The sequence below is a fragment of the Salmo salar genome, chromosome ssa20 (genome assembly GCF_905237065.1).
Source record: "Salmo salar chromosome ssa20, Ssal_v3.1, whole genome shotgun sequence".
NCBI classification, from domain to species: domain Eukaryota; kingdom Metazoa; phylum Chordata; class Actinopteri; order Salmoniformes; family Salmonidae; genus Salmo; species Salmo salar.
In genome coordinates this window covers 37224121-37246406 of record NC_059461.1, presented here as the reverse complement: position 1 = coordinate 37246406, position 22286 = coordinate 37224121, and the positions used below count along the sequence as shown (strand labels likewise).

At 41.3% G+C, this 22286-nt stretch overlaps 1 protein-coding gene across 3 annotated transcripts; it reads left to right on the top strand.

Annotated features, from left to right (window-relative positions):
- The first annotated feature begins 8300 nt into the window (after positions 1 to 8300).
- LOC106580532 (RAB, member RAS oncogene family like 6) lies at positions 8301 to 20674 on the top strand. 3 transcript variants are annotated; one of them, XM_014161713.2, is made up of 17 exons: positions 8301 to 8606; positions 9223 to 9711; positions 10963 to 11097; positions 11623 to 11670; positions 11897 to 11926; positions 12765 to 12817; positions 12973 to 13061; positions 13499 to 13639; positions 13868 to 13973; positions 14197 to 14300; positions 14518 to 14921; positions 15718 to 15865; positions 16649 to 16858; positions 17006 to 17318; positions 17585 to 17789; positions 18065 to 18123; positions 18263 to 20674. In XM_014161713.2, the coding sequence occupies exons 2-17, from the start codon at positions 9582 to 9584 to the stop codon at positions 18461 to 18463; spliced, it is 2376 nt and encodes a 791-aa protein (XP_014017188.2). In that variant the 5' UTR covers positions 8301 to 8606; positions 9223 to 9581; the 3' UTR covers positions 18464 to 20674. The 3 variants fall into 3 exon arrangements, with proteins under 3 accessions (XP_014017188.2, XP_014017190.2, XP_014017189.2); XM_014161714.2 differs by having other exon boundaries at positions 8331 to 8781; XM_014161715.2 differs by lacking the exon at positions 11897 to 11926.
- The last annotated feature ends 1612 nt before the right edge of the window (positions 20675 to 22286 follow it).

Sequence of the window (22286 nt, the reverse complement as noted above, 5' to 3'; positions counted from 1 at the left end):
ACTCAGATATAATTCACAAACTAAGCATTTGTGTTTAGGGAGTCCACCAGATCAGAGACAGTAGGGAGGACCAGGGATGGTCTTTTGATAAGTGTGAATTGGACCATTTTCCTGTCCTGCTAAGCATTTGAAATGTAACGAGTACTTTTGGGTGTCAGGGAAAATGTATGGAGTAAAAACTACATTATTTTCTTTAGGAATGTAGTGGAGTAAAAGTAAAAGTAGTCAAAAATATAAATAGTAAATACATATACCCCAAAAAACTACTTAAGTAGTCCATTAAAGTATTTTTATTTAAGTACTTTACACCACTGAATAAGAATGGTTATAGGTGCCTCTCGAGGATGGCTTGACAGCAGGCTGCATAACGTGCATGTTATGTCCTCCATGTTGCCCCAGCATCAGAGAGGAGGAGTTGAACTGAGGGTAGTTAATGTTATAGCCCCAGAATCACAATCAGTTATTTTATACAAGCAGTCTCTCCAGAATGTCTCTGACACTTTTTGTGACATCTGTGGGCTAAATTGGTGAATTATGCTGCGGCAATTATGACATTTTGCATGGCAAAATTCGATGATTTTGTCCAAATTGTCAGGAAAAAGTTTGCTGGCGTGTGGCTTGATTAAACCATATTATGCGGTAGATGTGCAGGGATTGGTTGAAATTGTGAGCCCTCTTTTTGTACTGCGTGATGGGTCAGTTTTATGCTATAACGTTGTGATGATTCGACTGTTTTATGCGGAAATAGTGCAGTGATTGGTCAAATATGCAAGCCCTCAAATGGACTGGTTGGTTGTTTAGCAACAAAACTGACTCATGCGCAACTATGGGGCAAAACAGACTGGGTTGGCTTAGATTGTTGACAACATGTAAACTATATTTTGTCTCCAATGTATATTGAAAACAGAAATAAATGTGCACAGTGAGCACTTGTCTCTCAAATACATTGTTACAGTTGTTGGTTAGCTAGCTAGTAAATTTTAACCATATTAACATTGACATGAAATCCGTCAAAACACCTCAAAGCAAGACATGGTATCAAGAACAAGCTGAAACGAGCCTCTTATGATTCCCCACATGGAAGCTTCTTGTCATTGTTGCTAGCTATCTTGCAATCCAGAATCACTACAGTTCATGGACTTCTGCCCCATTGAAGCGTGTGCATCGTTTTCGTGAAGACGTCAGCTAATCCATCTATAATATGCAGGGAATTGTTGATTTTGCAAAAAAAATCGGATCTCTGAATCCTGTAGGGACAGTACAGCAGTGGAGGCTGGTTGGAGGAGCTATAGGGGGATGGGCTTATTGTATTACCTGCAATGGAATAAATGGAACGGAGTAAAACATGTGGTTTCCATATTTTGATACCGTTCCACATATTCCATGTGTGTGGTGGCTATTCTGGCTATGATTCCCCAGCCCACTGTTCCCCTGGCCCAGACCCTGTACCTGGTCAGCCTGTTGGTGTTGTGTCTGCTGGTTAATCTGTGTCAGTAGGCAGGCCTGCAGCTTCCTTTTGGCTCTCCAGCTGGTCACTCTGAGCCTGGTCTTCTTCCATCTCTCCTTCACCAGGTCAGCTAATGGAGGCTGGGTTAAGGTCTTCTCCATCTCCGTCTGACAGGTCTGGCTGCATCTCCGAAGCTCAGTTCATCTCAGTTTTTACTCCTCGTACAGACTCGGGTACTTAGGCCACGGATGCATATTCAGCCTGGGAGCGAGTCCTCCAGACATGGACATGGACAATACTGTCTGCGAAAGCCCATCTGTGGATAAAGAGGACAGGCAACAGGATACAACATAGACCGAGTGGCTTATATCTAGCCTGGACATAGATTTTAGCCAAGAGTTAATGGTAAACAGATCTGGGACCAGGCTAGGTAATATCCTATTGAATTGACACACAGTGATAGCAACAACACAGCCGTATTGTAACACTACTCACATGTATAGGGGTTGGCTGAGGTGAAGGGTGTGTGCTCTGCTGAGGTGCTCTGGCTCTGTTGGGGACAGGATGCTGTTTGCTCCCTCTGACTGTGTGAGCCTATTGTCCTGTCTCTCTGGCCCTGTGAGGGTCCTGTACTGTGACTGTCCAGAAGAATGCCCTGAGAGTTGAGATCCACAGTAGCCAGGTTGAACAGCAGTTGGTTCTCCTCCACTGGCTCCTGTTTGACACAGATGCTCTCCATCTCGGCCTCCTCCTCTTTTACCTGGAGCTGTGGCTCGGACTGGGACTGCGAGGGTGGGAGTGCACTCCTGAGTCTGCTCTGTCAATCCTAGGTGGGGAGAGGTCCAGCTGGGCCTCAGACTGTGGTCTCTGTTAGCTGTGCACTAATGGTCAACTAAGCCTCACACAAGGAGAAGGTAAGGTAACAGGTTATCAACAACCCAAGGAACATGGTTGTACTAGTTTTCAGTTAGGCGGGCCATGAATTTACATACACGAGCAAGTACCGATAAATACCCATGCATGCACACCCAATAAATCTGAGACAAGACATACTACCTTTTCAAAGCCTCCAGATGCTCTGATGAACTGTTCATTGCAGAGACAGTTTGTCATATATTTAATCTGAGCCTGGAGAAAAGTGTTGGTCCTCAAACCTGGAGGGAAGCTATAGTCATTCCATGTCTATAGGCCTACAGTCTTTGTTTACATTTACTTTGTTACAAACATTGGAGTTAAACAAGCTTATATTTTGGGTTCTGATGGGGTACGACAGTTGAGCTAAGCTCATGGGGTATTTATAAGGTATATTCTTCACGAATCAATGGGTACATATCATTCATTTAAGTCCAAAAATGTATGTATCAACTGCAGATTGCCCCTTTAACCACAGATTATAGGCCACATCGCTAGGGAACCAGTATGGAGGCATTTAAAAAAACAAGCAACGCTTATTAAAGGGTTCAGGTTAAAATGTTTGCTTGTTGGAGACGTTTATAGTATTTTGTATTTATTAAGGTCCCCCATGAGCCAAGGCAGCAGCTATTCTTCCTGGTGTCCAGTAACATTAAGGCAGTTATACAATTGAAAATATTACATGAACATTACATTTCATAACACATTTCTCAACACATTAAAGTGTGTTCCCTCAAGCCACTACACTATTACCACATACGGTGCATTCGTGAAGTATTCAGAACCCTTCACTTTTTCCACATTTTGTTACGTTAGTCTTATTCTAAAAGGGATTAAATATTTTTTTTCTCATCAATCTACACACAGTACCCCATAATGACAAAGCATTTGTCATTTACATAAGTATTCAGAACCTTTACTCAGGACTTTGTTGAAGCACCTTTGCCAGCGATTACAGCCTTAAGTCTTCTTGTGTATGACGCTACAAGCTTGGAACACCTATATTTGGGGAGTTTCTCACATTCTTCTCTGCAGATCCTCTCAAGCTCTGTCAGGTTGGATGGGGAGTAATGCTGCACAGCTATTTTCAGGTCTCTCCAGAGGTGTTCGATCGGGTTCAAGTCCGGGCTCTGGCTGGGCCACTCAAGGACATTCAGAGACTTGTCCCGAAGCCACTCCTGCATTGATTTGGCTGTGTGCTTAGGGTCGCTGTCCTGTTGGGAGGTGAACCCTCGCCTCAGTCTGAGGTCCTCAGTGCTCTGTAGCAGATTTTCATCAAGGATCTCTCTGTACTTTGCTCCGTTCATCTCTCCCTCAATCCTGACTAGTATCCCAATCCCTGCCGCTGAATAACTGCCCCACAGCATGATGCTGACACCACCATTCTTCACCGTAGGGGTGGTATTGGCCAGATGATGAGCGGTGCCTGGTTTCCTCCAGAATTGGCGCTTGGCATTCAGGCCAAAGAGTTCAATCTTGGTTCATCAGACCAGAAAATCAGAGTCATTTGACTGAGGAGTGGCTTCTGTCTGGCCCCTCCACCATAAAGGTCTGACTGGTGGAATGCTGCAGAGATGGTTGTCCTTCTGAAAGGTACTCCCACCTCCACAGAGGATCTCTGGAGCTCTGTCAAAGTGACCATCAGGTTCTTGCTCAGTTTGCCGGGCGGCCAGCTCTAGGAAGAGTCTTGGTGGTTCCAAACTTCTTATTTTTAAGAATAATGGAGGCCACTGTGTTCTTGGGGACCTTCAAAGCTGAAGACATTTTTTGGTACCGTTCCCTAGATCTGTGCCTCGACACAATCCTGTCTCGGGGCTCTATGGACAATTCCTTCAACCTCATGCCTTGTTTTTTGCTCTGACATGCACTCTCAACTGTGGGACCTTATATAGACAGGTGTCTGCCTTTCCAAATCATGTCCAATCAATGTAATTTACCACAGGTGGACTCCAATCAAGTTGTAGAAACATCTCAGGGATGATCAATGGAAACAAGATGCACCTGAGCTCAATTTCGAGTCTCATAGCAAAGGGTCTGAATACTTATGTAAATAATCTAAAAACTTGTTTTTGCTTTGTCATTATGTGGTATTGTGTGTAGATTGATGAGTATTTTATTTATTTAATCAATTTTAGAATAAGGCTGTAACATAACAAAATTTGGAAAAGGGAAGGGGTCTGAATTCTTTCCGAATGCAGTGTATCTAAAATACAAAATCCATGTGTACGTGTGTGGAGAGTGCGTGTCTTATCATGCATGTAAGCGTGTTTCTGTGCCTGTGTTTCTCTTCACAGTTGCTGTTATTCCATAAGGTATATTTGTATCTGTTTTTTAAATCTGAAAAAAAATGTAAGAACATAGAATATGGGATTGATTTTAAGAAATGATGCTTAATTAATTTGATTAATATTATGTTGTTTCTAATCCATGAAAAATGAAAAACGAAACCCTCCGTTAGGAAAATATGGTGCTGTTAAATACTGTCAAACTTAAATAGAAACTGCTATAAATAAACAATCATACCTTCTTGACACAGTTGGCCACAGCCCAAACAATTATTTCTCAAAACGGTTACGTCACTCTCATCGGAATAAGCTTGAACAGCATTGATTAGGGCCCTTGGGAAACACTGACTGAAACATTGGTTCCTTCCTACCCTGTCACAAGCGTTAATATTGTAGCAACCTTAACCCAACACCTAGCAACCTTGTCAAGAGGTTTTGACCTCTTGGTGTGCCGGTTAATGAGTTGGCTTTAAAGTCGCTGGACCCGGGTTTGAGTCCCGGTCGGGGCTAGATTGGTGTCAAAAGTGGGATGGCGGGTGTGAGGCCATCCGAACTCATGGCTCAGACGTGTGAGGGGGCTTAGGTTAGTTGAATTGCGGGGACGTGCCTTCCCGTTCGGAGAGGGTAGTGTAGTGATCCTCGCTATATGAGCCACATTACAATTCCCACCAAGTGGGTTAATCCTATTGGCGCGATTTGTAGATTTTGCCTTTCACACGTTAGACCCAGATTCACTTCCCTGACCCGCCGTTCACTACAATATATAGCTCAGTGGTTATATAAGTTATATTTTTTTGATAAAACTATACTAAATATAATCACGTCATCAAATAACTGATTAAAACATGCTATTTTGCAATGAAGGTCTACAGTAGCCTCAACAGCACTCTGTAAGGTAGCACCATGGTGTAGCCGGAGGACAGCTAGCTTCCGTCCTCCTCTGGGTACATTGACTTCAATACAAAACCTAGGAGGCTCATTGTTCTCACCCCTTTCCTTAGACTTACACAGTAATTATGACAACTTCCGGAGGCCGTCCTCCAACCTATCAGGGCTCTTGCAGCATGAACTGACATGTTGTCCACCCCATTGTTTTTTTTCTTCAGAGAATGAATCTAGTACTGAAAGCATAAGCTACTGCTAGCTAGCACTGCAGTGTATACAATGTGGTGAGTTTTGAACAAATTGATTTCTTCCAAAATGAAGGAGATGCAAGAGAGAAATAGAGAAAGATATTGTCATTTTTGTTCACTTTCAGTTTCACTTACTTAGCTAGCAAATGCAGCTAGCTAGTTTAGCCTACTGAAACACCCTGCTCAAACAGAGGGATGTTATTTTAGCTAGATGGCTATGACTTTCCAACACAACACTGGAACTCTTCCAAGTCAAGGTAAGCTTTTGGTATTGCTAATTTATTGCCACCAGAGCCCGCTGGTGTAACTGCTTACTGACTGTACACTAACGTTACTGCATGATGAGTTACCTAATGCGTTAGTTCTATTAGCTATGCTGACTATGACGTTACTTTAGCTAATATGGTGACAACGATGTAGGCTGTGTGTAGCAGTTTGGCTTGGAAAGGTTTTTCCGCCTGGTCACACAAAGCTGATGTGTTGTGCATTGAAGTCCACAAGTGAAGGGAAGAGAAGGAATACAACGTGGCTGCTATGAAATGGATACTCTGTTCACGCATGATCAGGGGTGTACTCATTCTGCAGATTCTGTTTAAAAATATTTCTTAAACGGAAGCAAACGGAACAAAACGTGGATAAAGTTACCTGAATTTGTCCAATAGAAACTCTTGTTTGCAACTGTTGTACTAATGATTACACCCTATATCAGCTAGATGCAGGCAAGAGTGTGCAAGGCGGTCACCTTGATTACAAATTTGTCTCTAGACCTGTGTACACTTACGTTGTAAACTTTCATTCATAGGCTAGTTTGTAGCAACCTCATGATGCGTATAGGGACATTTTGAGTATCATGTTGTAGCCTAAACCTATTGCTGTTACATTGAACTGGGTGAATGGAATAGGAATGAGAGTCATCCAATATGCTGTAATAGAAATAAGGCCATGCTCATGAAAAAATGAAATTCTCCCTCATCATAAACGTCACTGACCGTCACTGGTTCCCAAGTATTCCCACACATAATAAAGAGACATGTGATCATATACAAACGTAAGCAAGGTTTGAAATTATTGTTTTAGTCAAATTATATCTGTTTGGGACTCTTGTGGTCAATTTACGGTCTACAAATTATTTGTAATTATGTTCCGGCCCCCGACCATCTGCTCAAGAAAAAAATTGGCCTGTGGCTAAGTCTAGCTGATTATCCCTGCGCTAGGGGGAGTCAAAAAAATGCAAGCTAGCTTGAGGGAGCAAGTAACAGTGGTACAACCAATATTGTAAATAATTGGGTACAACCAAAGATTATGGATATACTGACAAGATGCATGTCTCTCCACCCTAACAATGGGAGTTGTCCACAAGGTCCTTTCTTTGGGTTGGTGGATACATCTCATTATTGTAATCCTTTTTTAAATATTCAATAAGGGTTGTTGATGTCAACCTGTATTCAATGGAGAAAGTGGCTATGCTACTAGCTTTCATCCCATGACAATGCATAGCCATCTCAAGACAACTCCGATATAAAGAGTTTTTACTCAAAGTGGGATGTCACGTATCCTACTCATACTGAACAAAAAAATGAATGCAACATGCAACAATTCAAATATTTCACTAAGTTACAGATCATATATGAAATCAGTCAATTGAAATAATCTATGGGTTTCACATGACTGGGAATACAGATATGCATCTGTTGGTCACAGATACCTTAAAAGTAGGGCGTGGATCAGAAAACTACTCAGTATCTGATGTGACCACCATTTGCCTCATGCAGCTCAACACATCTCCTTTCCATAGAGTTGATCAGTGATCAGGCTGTTGATTGTGGCCTGTGGAATGTTGTCCCACTCCTCTTAAATGGCTGTGAAAAGTTGCTGGATATTGATGTGAACTGGAACACGCTGCCGTACACATCGATCCAGTTCATCAGAAACATGCTCAATGGGTGACATGTCTGGTGAGTATGCAGGCCATGGAAGAACTGGGACATTTTCAGCTTCCAGAAATTGTGTACAGATCCTTGCGACATGGGGCCTTGCATTATCATGCTGAAACATGAGGCGATAGCGGTGGATGAATGACACAACATCTCGTCATGGTATCTCTGTGCATTCAAATTGCCATCGATAAAATGCAATTGTGTTCGTTGTCCGTAGTTTATGCCTGCCCATACCATAACCCCACCGCCACCATGGGGCACTCTGTTCACAACGTTGACATCAGCACACCGCCATACACATGGTCTGCGTTTGTGAGCCCGGATGGACTACTGACAATATGCCACACCTGTCAGGTTGATGGATTATCTTGGCAAAGAAGAACAGGGATGTAAACAAATTTGTGCACATTTGAAATAAATAAGCTTTTTGTGCATATGAAAAATGTTTGGCCTCTTTTATTTCAGCTGTAAAAATAAGTAATTCATTTTTTTTTGGACCAATTTCAACACTCTCTCATTGACATCCATACAACAAATCATTGCTTGGTGGGTAAAACAACGAAAAACGCCACCTGCTGGAGGAAGATAGATTTTCCACCGAGTTGGGCCTCTCTTCCTCTCTGGTACAACCCACTGAGCAACCACTGGCCGATTCTGTTGCCAAACGTTTCTTAAACGGAAGCAAACAGAAGTAAACGAATTTGTCCAATAGAATACTCTCTTTTTAGTTACAAAACGAAATTGTTTTGACTAATGATTACACGTCAGGGAGCAAGCTGTTCAGTGCTAAGGAATGTGTAACGTTAGCGTCTTTCACATTTATCAAGAGCTGGATTTTGAAATAACCATGTCACGTTTACTAACGTTACATTGAAGAATCCTTTGATTGCCGGTGGGTATTTTTTTTAGGACATCAGCACTGCCAACTTACCTTGCTAGCTAGCAGTAACATTGGTTAACGGTACCTTATCGTGATGCTAACTAACGTTAGCCAGCCACATCGTCAATAACGTCAAAATAAACTAGCCAGCTAGTATTTACTATTAGTAATGGCAGCAAATGTACAGGTGAGCGTTTGACCATATCAAGTGCAATTGCAAAAACGTCGATGAAATAGCGAATATCTGATAGCTAACTAAGTTACTGTAGATCAGCATCACTAGCTAGCTAGTTAGCTAATTTGTTAGCTATCGCCAGACTGTCTGCCGGCTAGCTAGCTAAACGTTACAACGTATCAGCTGACGATGCCCACGGAAAATTGTTAGCAATGCTGGTATTAACATACAGTAACGTTACTGACAATCTTATAGAAATATACTGGTGCTTATGAACTAGTAGTTAGTTAAGTTAGCCAATTGCTCAGTTGAAAAATCATAATTTTCAAGAAGCAGTTTTTCTGGTTCTCCACAATAAGCTAGTTTACGTTAGCTAGCTAAGTAGGCTACTGGAGGAAATTGTACATTAATACATAAGTACTTAAATTTGTTTCTGTGGTTTATTTCTGGCAGGTGATGGTAACCCAAGACAACATGAGAGAAGAAACGGCTGATCAAGCTAACGTTATTTTCTGCCCTTGAGAGATTTGCGGGAATCCTTTTAGTAGAAGAATTTGGTCCTGGCGAACTTGAAATATGCAAGCCTAGCTACCTGGCAATAACGTTACATCTTCCAGATGGGGTGTAGTGCTGCATCTGTGTACCACAGTAATACAGTGCTACTTTGAAAATTTGGATTGATAGTTTAGGCCTACTTGTGTTGATCAGATCATTATCCAATATAACACAATTTCCACAATTTTGGGGGTTCAAACATTACTGCATTTCACACATTTCTGACTGAGGGTTAGTAAAATCAGCTTCCTGTCGAGATGTTTTCAGCTCTGAAGAAGCTAGTTGGTTCTGAACCAGGCCAGCCGAGGGACAAGAACATCCCCGCTGGTATGCAGTCCATGAATCATAGTTTACAGAGACGCTTTGCCAAAGGAGTACAGTACAACAGTAAGTTGTGTGTTTTTTTTTAATGCAGATAGCATTATATGATATAATATACAGTACCAGTCAAAAGTTTGGACACCTACTCATTCAAGGGTTTTTCTTAAATTGTACTATTTTCTACATTGTAGAATAATAGTGAAGACATCAAAACTATTAAATAATAGTAACCAAAAAAGTGTTAAACAAATCAAAATATATTTTAGATTCTAAGTAGCCACCCTTTGCCTTGATGACAGCTTTGCACATTCTTGGCCTTCTCTCAACCAGGTTCATGAGGAAGGATTTTCCATGTGTGGGAACCACACATGCAGAGATCATCCGTTTACCTACTCTGCGTCTCACAAAGACACGGTGGTTGGAACCAAAAATCTCGAATTTGGACTCATCAGACCAAAGGACAAATTTCCACCGGTCTAATGACCATTGCTTGTGTTTCTTGGCCCAAGCAATGCTCTTCTTATTGGTGTCCTTTAGTAGTGGTTCCTTTGCAGCAATTTGACCATGAAGGCCTGATTCACACAGTCTCCTCTGAACAGTTGATGTTGAGATATGTCTGTTACTTGAACTCTGTGAAGCATTTATTTGGGCTGCAACCAGCAGTTAACTTTAATGAACTTATCCTCTGCAGCAGCGGTAATTCTGGTTCTTCCTTTCCTGTGGCGGTCCTCATTAGAGCCAGTTTCATCATAGCGCTTGATGGTTTTTGATACTACACTTGAACAAACTGTCAAAGTTCTTGACATTTTCCAGATTGACTGATCTTCATTTCTTAAAGTAATGATGGACTGTCATTTCTCTTTGCTTATTTGAGCTGTTCTTGCCATAATATGGACTTGGTCTTTTACCAAATAGGGCTATCTGCTGTATACCACCTCTACATTGTCACAACACAACTGATTGGTTGAAACGCATCAAGAAGGAAAAAAATTCCACAAATTAACTTTTGAGAAGGCACCCCTGTTAATTGAAATGCATTCTAGGTGACTACCTCAAGAAGCTGGTTGAGAGAATGCCAAGCGTGTTCAAAGCTGTCATCAAGGAAAGAATCTCATATAAAATATATTTAGATTTTTTTTTTAACACTATTTTGGTTGGTACATGATTCCATATGTGTTATTTCATAGTTTTGATCTCTTCACTATTATTCTACAATGTAAAAAATTGAGTAGGTGTGTCAACCTTTGACTGGTACTGTAGGTTACTGTACATATATTAAGAGGTAGGCTAGTCATACTTTGTTTTATTTCTCACAAGTGAAAATAGTTATCCGTGGAGACAGAAATACTGGAAAGAGCACTCTATGGCATCGACTGCAAGGAAAGAAATTCACGGATGACTACGTCCCCACTCAAGAGATCCAGGCAACCAGCATCCATTGGAACTACAAAAGTAAGAGAACTGGGATTCTACACTTTACTTGCACACCGTGATCAACGTTTTTAGTCCTTTTTTTTTTTTTATTCACTCCGGGCTAAAACCTATCTCTAATCCTGCCAACAATATATACTTATGAAGTTTACTTTTCCTGCTTCTGCAACTGTAATTCACAGTTGAACATGGCACATATAAAGGTAAATAATATCCAGGTAAGCTTACTATGTTTGAGAAATAGTATTGCGTAGTTAGCTAGATCAGTAGCTTTGCATACAAGTGTTTTGTGGCATTAGTGGGGTAGTGAAAACACAATCTCTAGTGTACATCCAAACAATTTCCCTCCTCAGACCGTGTGATTAATAAAGAGGCCCATGGGTAATGATGCAATTCCACCTGTAGTACAGAAACAACTTTTTCCAGCTTGCCTATCCCAGCTATCATATGTGCGCACAGAGCCTTGGGATACATAGTAGTTTGAGCTTTAGTATGTGCGGCTTTGTCAGTTGAGGCTTGTGATGACTGTTTCTCTGTATCTCTCAGCCACTGATGACGTGGTTAAGGTGGAGGTGTGGGACGTGGTGGATAAAGGTGAGTGTGATGACTTTGTTGGGTGAATGTATGTGACTCATGAGTCAATCAGTTGATAGCTACTGTTTCTACTGCTGTATTAGTGTCCATGTATTATCCCATTGTCCATCCATACTTTTACTGTTTTTTTTTTCAGAAATGTTTATACAAAAGTCTTGTTTCTGTGTAATTTTTTTCTCCTCAGAATATTAATGTTTTTCTTGCTCCTCTTTTGTACTTGCCTCAGGCCAAAAATACCCTCTCCCTGAGGGTATAGGTGAGAGTCACTGTGTGTACTGATGTAGGATCTTAATTTGATCTCCCTGTTGCAGGAGAACTTTCCTGCAATGCAGAAACGTGTAGTGTGTTTATGGATTAAAAATGCTTCTGAAGATTGTAATTTCCACTTTGAAATTTCAAACTTGATTTTCCCTAACGAAAAATCTATCATACCCTACATAAATGTCCATCAATTATAATCCCCATAAAATTCACATTTGCTGTTGCTGCAGGATTATTTTCCTGCTGTAGCAAACTGGCTCAAATTAAGATCCTACATCTGTAGTTCCTAGAAATGAGAGTTGCTTGTGTGCATTGGGTTTGCCCCTCTTGTGAAGGTTGGTCGTTACTTAAGTTTGCAGTGTGGCTGAAATACAAAGATTGCTCATTGCTTGCAAGAAAATGACTGTTTGACTACTTTGTATACTATAACCTGGAGCTACAGTCAAAGGTTTGACTCTTTTTAAAAGAAGATAATTGAGTATGTGTTTGCCAATAACAACATAATAAGAGCTTTTCTGCTTCCGGCAATCCTGTATTTGTTGCACTTAGCAGACGGTAAAGCTAGAAATAAAGGGATTCGCATTTTTGTTTTAAAATAATGCCATGTGTAATCACACTGTATGTATATGGCTCATAGAAATAGAATCACTAGAACTGGAATAGCCCCTCAGACTCTATTACAGACTCATTGATTTGAATGAGGATGCCCATTCAAGGGATTTTATTTCTATGACATGGCTTTCTCGCGTTGTTATGCTTGACAGCAATAGTTCAATGTAATGTCCAGTTTTATGTTCTGAATTGCAGCTTCTTGACATTCTGCTTTCTCACAGGCCGAGGTAAAAAACGTGGGGACACTTTGAAAGTGGAGAATGAACCCCAAGAGGTGACTATCACGTTTAAGATTCCTCTATTTGGCTTATCTAACGAGTCCCACTGGGGAGCTTTTTTGTATAGTAGCTAGTAAGCGGTAAACAACGGTCACATTCACATAAGATTCATTCATTTTCAATTATCTAAATAATATTTGATTTGTTATAGTCTGACGAGGTGGCCTTGGATGCAGAGTTCCTCGACGTTTACAAGAACTGCAACGGTGTGATCATGATGTTTGACATCACCAAGCAATGGTCAGTCTGTGTTGTGCATTATAGAACAGTCCAGTACATTAGTTACAAGGTTTTACATTACATTTTTTAAATGGCAGATATTCAAGTAGAATTTAGGAGACCATAGGCCACTGGTGAAAAGTAGTTCACAACATGGGCAATAGGGGGACATTTGGGACGTAGCCATGGTTCAATTAATAAATCAATGAACTCTAATGGAACATGCATGGGGGATTAGGTCTCAGTAAGCCGGTGTGTGGCCATGAACCACTTAGCCCACAGTGGCTGGCAGGCATCTGACTCAGCTTAGCTTCAAAGTCAGAACAGCGTGAAACAGATTACCATTGTATTTACTTTGAACTTGGCCAAGTATGGGGAGACACACATATTTGTAATTCCTCACATAGGGAGAAACAATAGCTATAAATTTGTTTTATTCTTTTTTTATGTCGTTGCAGGACATTCAACTACATCCTGAGAGAGCTACCCAAAGTACCCACTCATGTTCCAGTGTGTGTCCTAGGCAACAACAGGGACATGGGTGACCACCGTGTCATCCTACCTGATGACATCCGCCAGGTTATCGCTAATCTCAATAGGTAGTTAAACTGAACTCCCTGTTTACGTCTTATTCGGGTTGCAAAGATTTTTTTCCCCCCAAAAAGACCTGGTTTTCCTGAAATCGGGAGGGAATAAGAACAAAATCCTGAATCCCCCAACCAAGATTTCTGGAACACTTGGGGAATTGGGGAATGTTGCCTACATTTTGCAACAATTACAAGTAGTCATAAGCTGTGTCTATATACTTGACTGATGGTTTCTTGCAGACCCATGGGTTCCTCCTATATTCACTACGCTGAAGCCTCTATGAAGAATGGATTTGGCTTGAAATATTTACACCGATTTTTCAACATCCCTTTCCTGCAACTGCAGGTTAGTTCTAGTTTTGACTACATTGTATTGTGAAATATATACCTATGGTCATAACCATTTTGTGAATTTCATGGAGGTCATGAAATCAGATCAGAAATGCAGCAGGCACAGACTAAGTACTACCCACTCCCTGTGAAAGGGGTTCTGAGAGTGCTTGTGAAAGGAGTATTAGTGCTCTGGTTCACGGTCAGTCATTCCAAGCCCCCTCTGTTGATCTTTACAGAGGGAGACTCTGTTACGGCAGCTCGAGACCAACCAGTTAGACATGGACGCCACTCTGGAGGAGCTCTGCGTGCAGCAGGAGACTGAGGATCAAAACTATGAAATGTAATGTGACATTTTCACTCTGTTTGTTTGGCGTGTTCAGTGATATTTTCACTTTATCAGTTTTTGGCATGTACACTGATTTTCACACTGTGTATTTGTGTTGATAGCAGTGTATTTGTGTTGTTCTTTAACACTTATAGCAAATGTTTTAATGTTTATTTCCTTGATGCAGCACCGATTTGCCAATACTAACAACACAGCACCCATTGTTTTGTAGTTTCTTGGAGAATACGGAGACCCGCAATAAAGGCTATGGTTCACCTTGTCCAACCAACGGTCAGAGCCCTTCCTCGGGCTCCCAATCCCCCATCGTCCCTCCAAGTGGGGCCTCGACTGGCAGCTCTAGCCCTGGGACCCCTCAGCAGCCACCCATCGCTGCCCAGGTCCCTAGCCTCCAGTCTCCCTCGCCTTCTCCCTCTCCTCCACCTCCTGCCTTGCCAGCCGGGATGGTTTCCCCCACCACTGAGCCTCAGTCCCCCACTCTGACGCAGGCTCGGAGTCCTGATCATCCTGGACCGTCACCATCCCCCCCTGCCCAGGCCCCGCCTCCTCAGAAACGTGGCCTCATCTCACGTCTCTTTGGCTCCGCCCCTGCCCCAGAAGTCCCTGCAGCCATGCCAGGTAAGTCTAGTCGCTGCATCAGTGTTTGACTATTTCCATAACAAAGACACACTGCACTGACGAACGGACAGAAGCACTGAGTGGCCACGGAATGTTAGCGATCACCTGTATGGTGTGGGAATTCAACATGTAGAATCATCTGGAAATTAACCGACAATTACGGCCAATGTTCTGTTCAATGGCAATAGGATGGCCAAACATTGCTTTTAACCGTTTGTTGTCACAGTGTGTTTTGTCCAATATTGTATCCAAAAACCTTAGGAAAGGACTAAGCTATGCATGTTTAACCTGTGTGTACTAGATCAGGAAGTAGTCACAGGAAATCTTCGTGAATGATTGATTGGATTTCTGTGAAGTATTTGTAAGGACCATTGCGCTGTTTGGCACTAGAATCTCATCTGAGGGAATTAATTAAAAAAAACTGAATTAAGTAAAACGACATGCTAGAAACATCAATGTGGTAACCACCAGACTCTTTTTGACAGTTTTACAGAACAACACTTTGTATTGAGGGACGTAACATTGATCTTTTAGCCCAATGCTGGTTTTAAGCATTCTGTTTGCTCTAGATTCTCCCATAAATTGTGCTGGGTTGTTTTCATGTATTGCTGGTAAAAACATGAATTCTGAGGTGAGTTATTACTGTACCAATATCTGTGGTGTTAAATAATAAAAGGATGCATCCCTAATGGCACCCTATTCCCTATATAGGTCAAAAGTAGTGGACTAAATAGGGAATAGGATGACATTTACGCATCAAAGGCTCTTTTGATCACTGTTTTGTCTCTGTCTGCAGGGCCAGAGCCTTCCCCTGTGTGTCCTGCTAAAGTTCAGAGTGTGGATGACTTTGTGCCAGACGAGGGTCTGGATAAAAGCTTCCTAGAGGACAGCCTCCCCTCTAAAGTCAAGGTCCCCCAGCCAGCACCTGCACTGGACAGTGACAGGTAAGCAGTAGCAGAGTTCTTACTTTCACAGATGAGAATGTGTCCCTGGCCATAGAAATAAGAATAAATAGAATAGGCTTGGAACTTCTAACCTTGGCAATTTGACTGGTAAACTCATGGGTACACTCGCAACGGCTTCCTGGTATTGTGATGTAATAATTTCCATGGTAATGTAGGATGTTCATGCAAATGATGCTAACTGATATGGCTCATGCAATGGAATGTATTTTTTTGTAATGTCATTTTAGTTGATTCAACAAATCACAGCACAGATTGATTGTTACACTTCCTGCTTTTACTTCCTGCTTTGCTCCTATGGCTACACTCGCGATGGCCGCCAGGTCACACATTATGCCAACATTGACTTGAATGGGAACACCTGTTCTATTTATATGTCCCTGGATGCATCTCAAATGGCACCCTATTCCCATAGGGTTCTGGCAAAAATGTGTGCACTATATAGGGAATAGGGTGCAATTTTGGATGTAGGGCCTGTCTATATTGCCACTAGTTATTTCCTTCCCTGCTGGGGGAAAAAACCAGTACCATCTGGGAGAAGCCATCTGTGGTGAGAGTTTTCAGATGGCTCTATTTACTCAATGCTTCCTTTGAAGTAGAATGTGAAAGAGGATTTAAGAATCACCAACAGTGTTGGTGATAGTTAGTCGGAGATGAGAGAACACTTGAATGCCTCTGCCATTCTGCTCTGTCTAAAATACATATATTTAAAAAGGAGAAAATCAAAACGTTAAGATGCTCTGTTGTTCCCTTGTGTGTCCCCAGTGATGGAGAGGACAGAGGGAACCCTATGGTGGCAGGTTATCAGGATGAACTAGACCCAGATGACAAAGAGCTGCCCCAGCCCAGCACCCTGGGCCTTCTCACCAGTAAAGACTTCACCATGTCCAGCGATGACGAGGAAGCACCCCCACCACGAGCAGCACCCGCTGCCACTCAGGATGACCACCTCGACCGTGAATCAGAGCTGAAAAAGTAAGCGTCAAATAAATGTCCACCATATCCGTTAATGTAGTCTCATTTCTGTTTTAGGCCCCTCTTATATCATTCATATTTGTTAATGTAGTGTAATCTATAGTAATAATCAGTGTTTGTAAGTGGTATTTTTGTTTTCCATTTTAGACTGGGCACTGAGTCCATAATGCCCCATGCCATGGAGCCTCAAGCTCCGGAGCCTCTGACTCCTGCTTCCCAGCTCCTGGAGAATACTGTCCTCTTGGAGGCAGAGCCAATCTCCCTCACCATGATCCCTGCAGTAGCCCTGGAGCAGCCAGGCCCCCAGCCAGGCCCACCCAGAGCAAAGAAGGGGGGAAGCCCTGGGGTGGAGGGTTCAGACTCTGACCCAGAGGCCCCTGTTGCTGAACAGATGCTTTCCTTCATCATGGATGATCCTGATTTTGAGTCTGAGGAGGTGGTCATCCAGAAGATAACTAAGGTAGCTATGGCAAAAGGACGTTATTTAGGGTTGTAGGCTACAATTCATCATGGTTAGATTGAGTAGTTGTCAACCTATAGAAATGACTTTCCTGGTAAAATATGTAGTGCTGCATTTGTGAAATATTTATTTTATGCATTTGGGTGTAATATACATTTTCAATAAATTATTTGATTGTTATTTTATGTTAGGATACATGGTTAAAATGTATATGTGATAGTCTGAACTTGTGGAATTTCATTATTTCCCTCTGCATCCATCCACAGGGGGTTTTCCCAGTCAGGGATGAAGTACTGTCTGATCTGGAGCTGTCAGATGATGACATCCTTCCAGCCGTGCTGATCCCTGAGCCTCTGAAGGCCACGCCAGTCCTGAAGCCCTCCTTTAAGAGCAAGAATGAGACCGACCTGTTTGGCTTGGGCTTCACTGAGGAGGCCCCCAGAGCCAAGGACAGCAGTGAGGACCTAGAAGGCAAGTCCACCTCCACAAATCTATAGAGAACAGGGTTGTATTCATTAGTGCATACTGTATTAAAATGTTTTGCAACGTAAAAAGAAAACAAGTGTCTTATTGGACAAGAGTTCAGGTAGTTCTTCCCTGTTTCAGTCCATTTTCTTCCATTTGTTATGACCCAGTACCATAGAATAGTACCGTAGCACATGACCGAGAACAGTACCAAAGTGTATCACATTATCAAACAAAATTGCATTGTATTTATTGCTCAAATTATATGAATTGCTTTTCAGAGAAGGAAAGCAAACACTCCTCAAAAGAAAAGAAGAAAAAGAAGAAGAAAAACAAAGAGGTAAGGGAGTGGATGTATTTTCAGATGGCTATTTTGTCAAGTGAAGTGGCGAGTGTTTACTGTATACAGCATAGTAGACATACATTTGAAAAAGAAAAAAATCGGATATTCTGTGAAATTATTCTGCCTTTTTTCTTAGGAGGAGGAGAAGAGCAGCAAGAAGAAGCATAAAAAGGACAAGAAAAAAGAGAAAGATGAGACGGGAACAGGAGATGACAAAGAGAAGAAAAAGAAGAAATCTCGGACCAAGAAAACCGGGGATGTGGATGACTTGGAGGATTTCTTGGCCGGAGGGGAGGGGTCAGAAAATCGAGAGGGCGGAGACTATGAAGAACTCTAAAACCCAAGTACTTCTTTTTTGGAACTTGACTCTGAAGAACTGCAGAACCCAACTTGTCATTTGAAACCTTTTGGTTCCTAGAACCAGATTCATTTATGCACAAGCAGCATCGCAAGCCATAACCATTGTCACGCTCACCCATTCCCAGGTAAAAACCTAGACTCTGTGGTGGCTGTGTGTTGCATTGATATTATTTCCCATGAGCACTACTGATGACATCACCCTCTTGACCTTTGGATGAGATGAGAAACAGGAAGGAGACTTACACCCACTGTATGATCACTACTGGCTAAGATCACTACAGGGGAGCCACTAAGGAAAGATTTTACTTTTTTATGTTCTGACCATTTAACCTAACATTTGTATTTGCGTACTGTTTTTCCTTTTAACTTTTTAAAAGATGCCAACCTAAAGTGAACCACTCCAAAAGGGCTAGGCAGGGCTAACTTGTTTTTGTCTGAATGTCCTCTATTTCCTATAAGAATTGCTTGACTGATTGGCAGTGTAGATATTACATCGTGGAGCCTATTCAAGGTAGATGGTCATATTTCACATATTGAAGATTGCCCTCTTATTTTGATCCGCTGGTTTTGTTTCTCTGACTCAGTGATGTAATGGTTGTTGGAAGTTGTGCTGCTTTAATCTAGCCTAAAGAATTGCTATCTCTGTTTATTTGATAATACACTCCCCCCACAATGGAACAGGTTCCCCAATGCACCATTTGACAGCTACATTGACCGTAGTTTTATTTTGTGTACATCCCAAATGACACCATGCACCCTTTTCCCTATATAGGGTGGTATTTTTCACTAGGGCCCATAGGGCTCTGATCAAAAGTTATATATAGGGAATAGGGTGCAATTTAGGATGCAGCCTTTGTGTCACCTTCTTTAGCGCCTCAGTACACATTTTCAGTGTGTTTTCCTTATTTGCCTTAAAAGGAAGTTGCATACAAACACTAACCATGTGTTAAGTGCTCTTACTGTAAGTCAATTGAACTGCATCCGAACTGACAGGAAGTAGCATCAGACAGATGTCTGGTGCCTTCGATAGGTGAACTGTAACTGTATTTTACTCCAACGTATCATATGTGTAGTTTGAATTAGAGCCAGTACCACAACCTCGGCAGCCCAACACACAATATATGGAAATGTTTGCTTTTATTCAGAGCTGCTGCTTGGACCTTGGATTGGAATCATGTTTGATAGTCAAGACACTCTTAACAATTCATGAATAATTGAAAAAGTAATAAACTGCTTACACAAATAAGGTAAAACAAACAATTGTTACTGCATAAATGTTCTGCATTTCCAGACTCCTATTATTTTAACTAAGCATAGCTGTCTTGTTTTGAAGTTCATTTGAAATATTTTTTGCAATGGCTGTTTTTCTTGGAGTTATTTCAAAGGCAGCCTACTAACATTGAATGTGTTTTTTTTATGGCCTGAAACATTTCGACAACAGTAGTGCTTCATTAATACTACTCATCAAAGTTATTTGCCTTCACCAATTTTTTATTACGAGGAAATACAAATGGGATTGTTTCATACATATGACCTGGTTGTAATCGTAGTATGTCACCTGGTTTGTCTGTAATACAAGGGTTCTATTGGCTACTCCAAATTTGTAGATCTCCCATGTGTTGGTGTGCTACATCAGGTTGACTAGTTGCATCACAAAAAGTAATGAGTAATTCGAATCTGTTTACCTTGCGAAGACCACCATGCTATTCTGTAATGACACCCATCAATTTAATTAAGAGGAGCATGCATTCATATGCATATCAGATAAGGAAATAAATGCAAGTGTTATTCAGGAATGATATACATTTTATTTCCACAATGTTACAAGGTATGTATTTTAACTTACAGACTTTTAGATGTTATATTTTTGTCAGTTTACAGTGCACTCTTAATGGTCTGATATCAAAATGAAATGTCAAATTTATGTTTCAAAATCTGAAACTATGCATTGATCTTGAATACTTTGTGATCTGCTTCCTTGTTTGTAGTTGTCATTGGGTCGTTCATAGCAAAATGCTAAAAGCACAGTTCCAATTGAAGCATGAGACTTATGTTGTGCAATAACAAAATAATGTATTGAAAGGAACAATTTATATATTTGTTTTCATCCCATGAAATGTTTCCATATTTTCACTGGATGTGAACCTGTGTTTGGTTTGTCTAATAAATGCAAACTTATTTCTTCATAGATGGCGTTTCATTTTTACTGCTTTGAAAATAATGAACGTTATTGCGAACAACAAAACAAATATAATCAGCACTTAGCTCTTGTTACCATCAGGGAGCAGAGTAACTTTTCTTGACATTTAGTTATTCAGATGGAAGTGAAGTGAAGTACAGTATAGGCTAAGTGTTTATTAAAATAAAAATACAATGGCTTTAGATTTGAATAAATTACAAGTTTGTAACTGTAAAAAGAAGTAATGCAAACGACCCCCCCCCATCCTGGGAAAAATATGATTTGTCACCCCCCAATATATCACTTTAAACATAACTATGTAATTACACTAATATTAATAATACGCAATGAAAGCGCTTGTGCTGATTATAGACACATAATAGCGCGTTTTTAAGTTTCAAAAGATTGCGACCACGCCCTTTGCCTCACAATGGTTTCATCCACTGCCCCCCACCCCTCAGCAGTGGCACATGATGCAGGTACAGTGCATGTATGGGAATCTGACAGTCTGTCGTTGGTGGCTGACCTCCAGTAAGTAGTTCAAACAAAGGATATGTTAGTGTAATAGTGTAGGTTCCGTCCCTCTCGTCGCCCCAACCTGGGCTCGAACCAGGGACCCTTGCACACATCAACACATTAGACATTTCTTTACTTCTACCACGCAATATAATAGAACACATTTATAACCGTCATCAGTCTTCATTTTCGCAGCATTGAATTACAGGTCACTCTTTGTTAGCTAGCTACAGTAACATCAACCAGTGTTTTCAACTGTATGAATTCGAGTCAATGAGAAGCAATCAATGCAATGTAGTGTGCCTTAGCTGGCAAGGTGATAAGAGTGTTCGTGTCTAGTTACCGCATGTAACTAACGTGAGGTTAATCCAGTCGATCTCACCATAGCGATTTTGTTTTATGTTGGCAGGGTTCACACACATAATAGCTGAATTTGCAGAGCTAGCGAGCAAACCGATGGGGCAAACTAAAGCAAACATTAGATAGCAAGCACCTAATCCATTTATGTGGCGTCGTCAAAGATGGAATATTTGCTATCGTCAGTTTATTCCAAGATCAGCATGCAGCTGTAGTGCTTCGAAGTCCCTGTGATAAGGTTAGCGATAAACTGAACAGAACTACACTCTAATACCATTGTCTTAAATATATTTAATGGTCTCGTTGCAAAAGCTAAATTGTCGCTAGGGGACTTCGAAGCAAGCACCTGTGTGGCGATCTTGGAGTAAATTGACGATAGCAAAGATAGCAAACACCACAGAAACGGAATTGGTGCTCGCTATCTCTGCAAATTCATCTATTGTGGTAAACCAGCCAATATAAAAAGAAAACAAACTATATTAAAATTACAAAAGGTTGCAGTTTACGTTGTGCTGCCAACCCTTGTCACTGCAATCCGTTTCACATTTGCCTGCTGACTAGCTAGCAACCTGGTAGATCGAAACCCATTATAGAATGATAGAAGCCCATCTCCTACTGTAAATAACCTGCACACTGTATGTATATGTGTGTGTAGCCAGCCAGGTAGAAAATGGCAGAAAAAAGACGGACATCAGAGCATTTTTCCGTACAACAAAACGCAAAGTAAGAACCACAGTAGCCTAATATC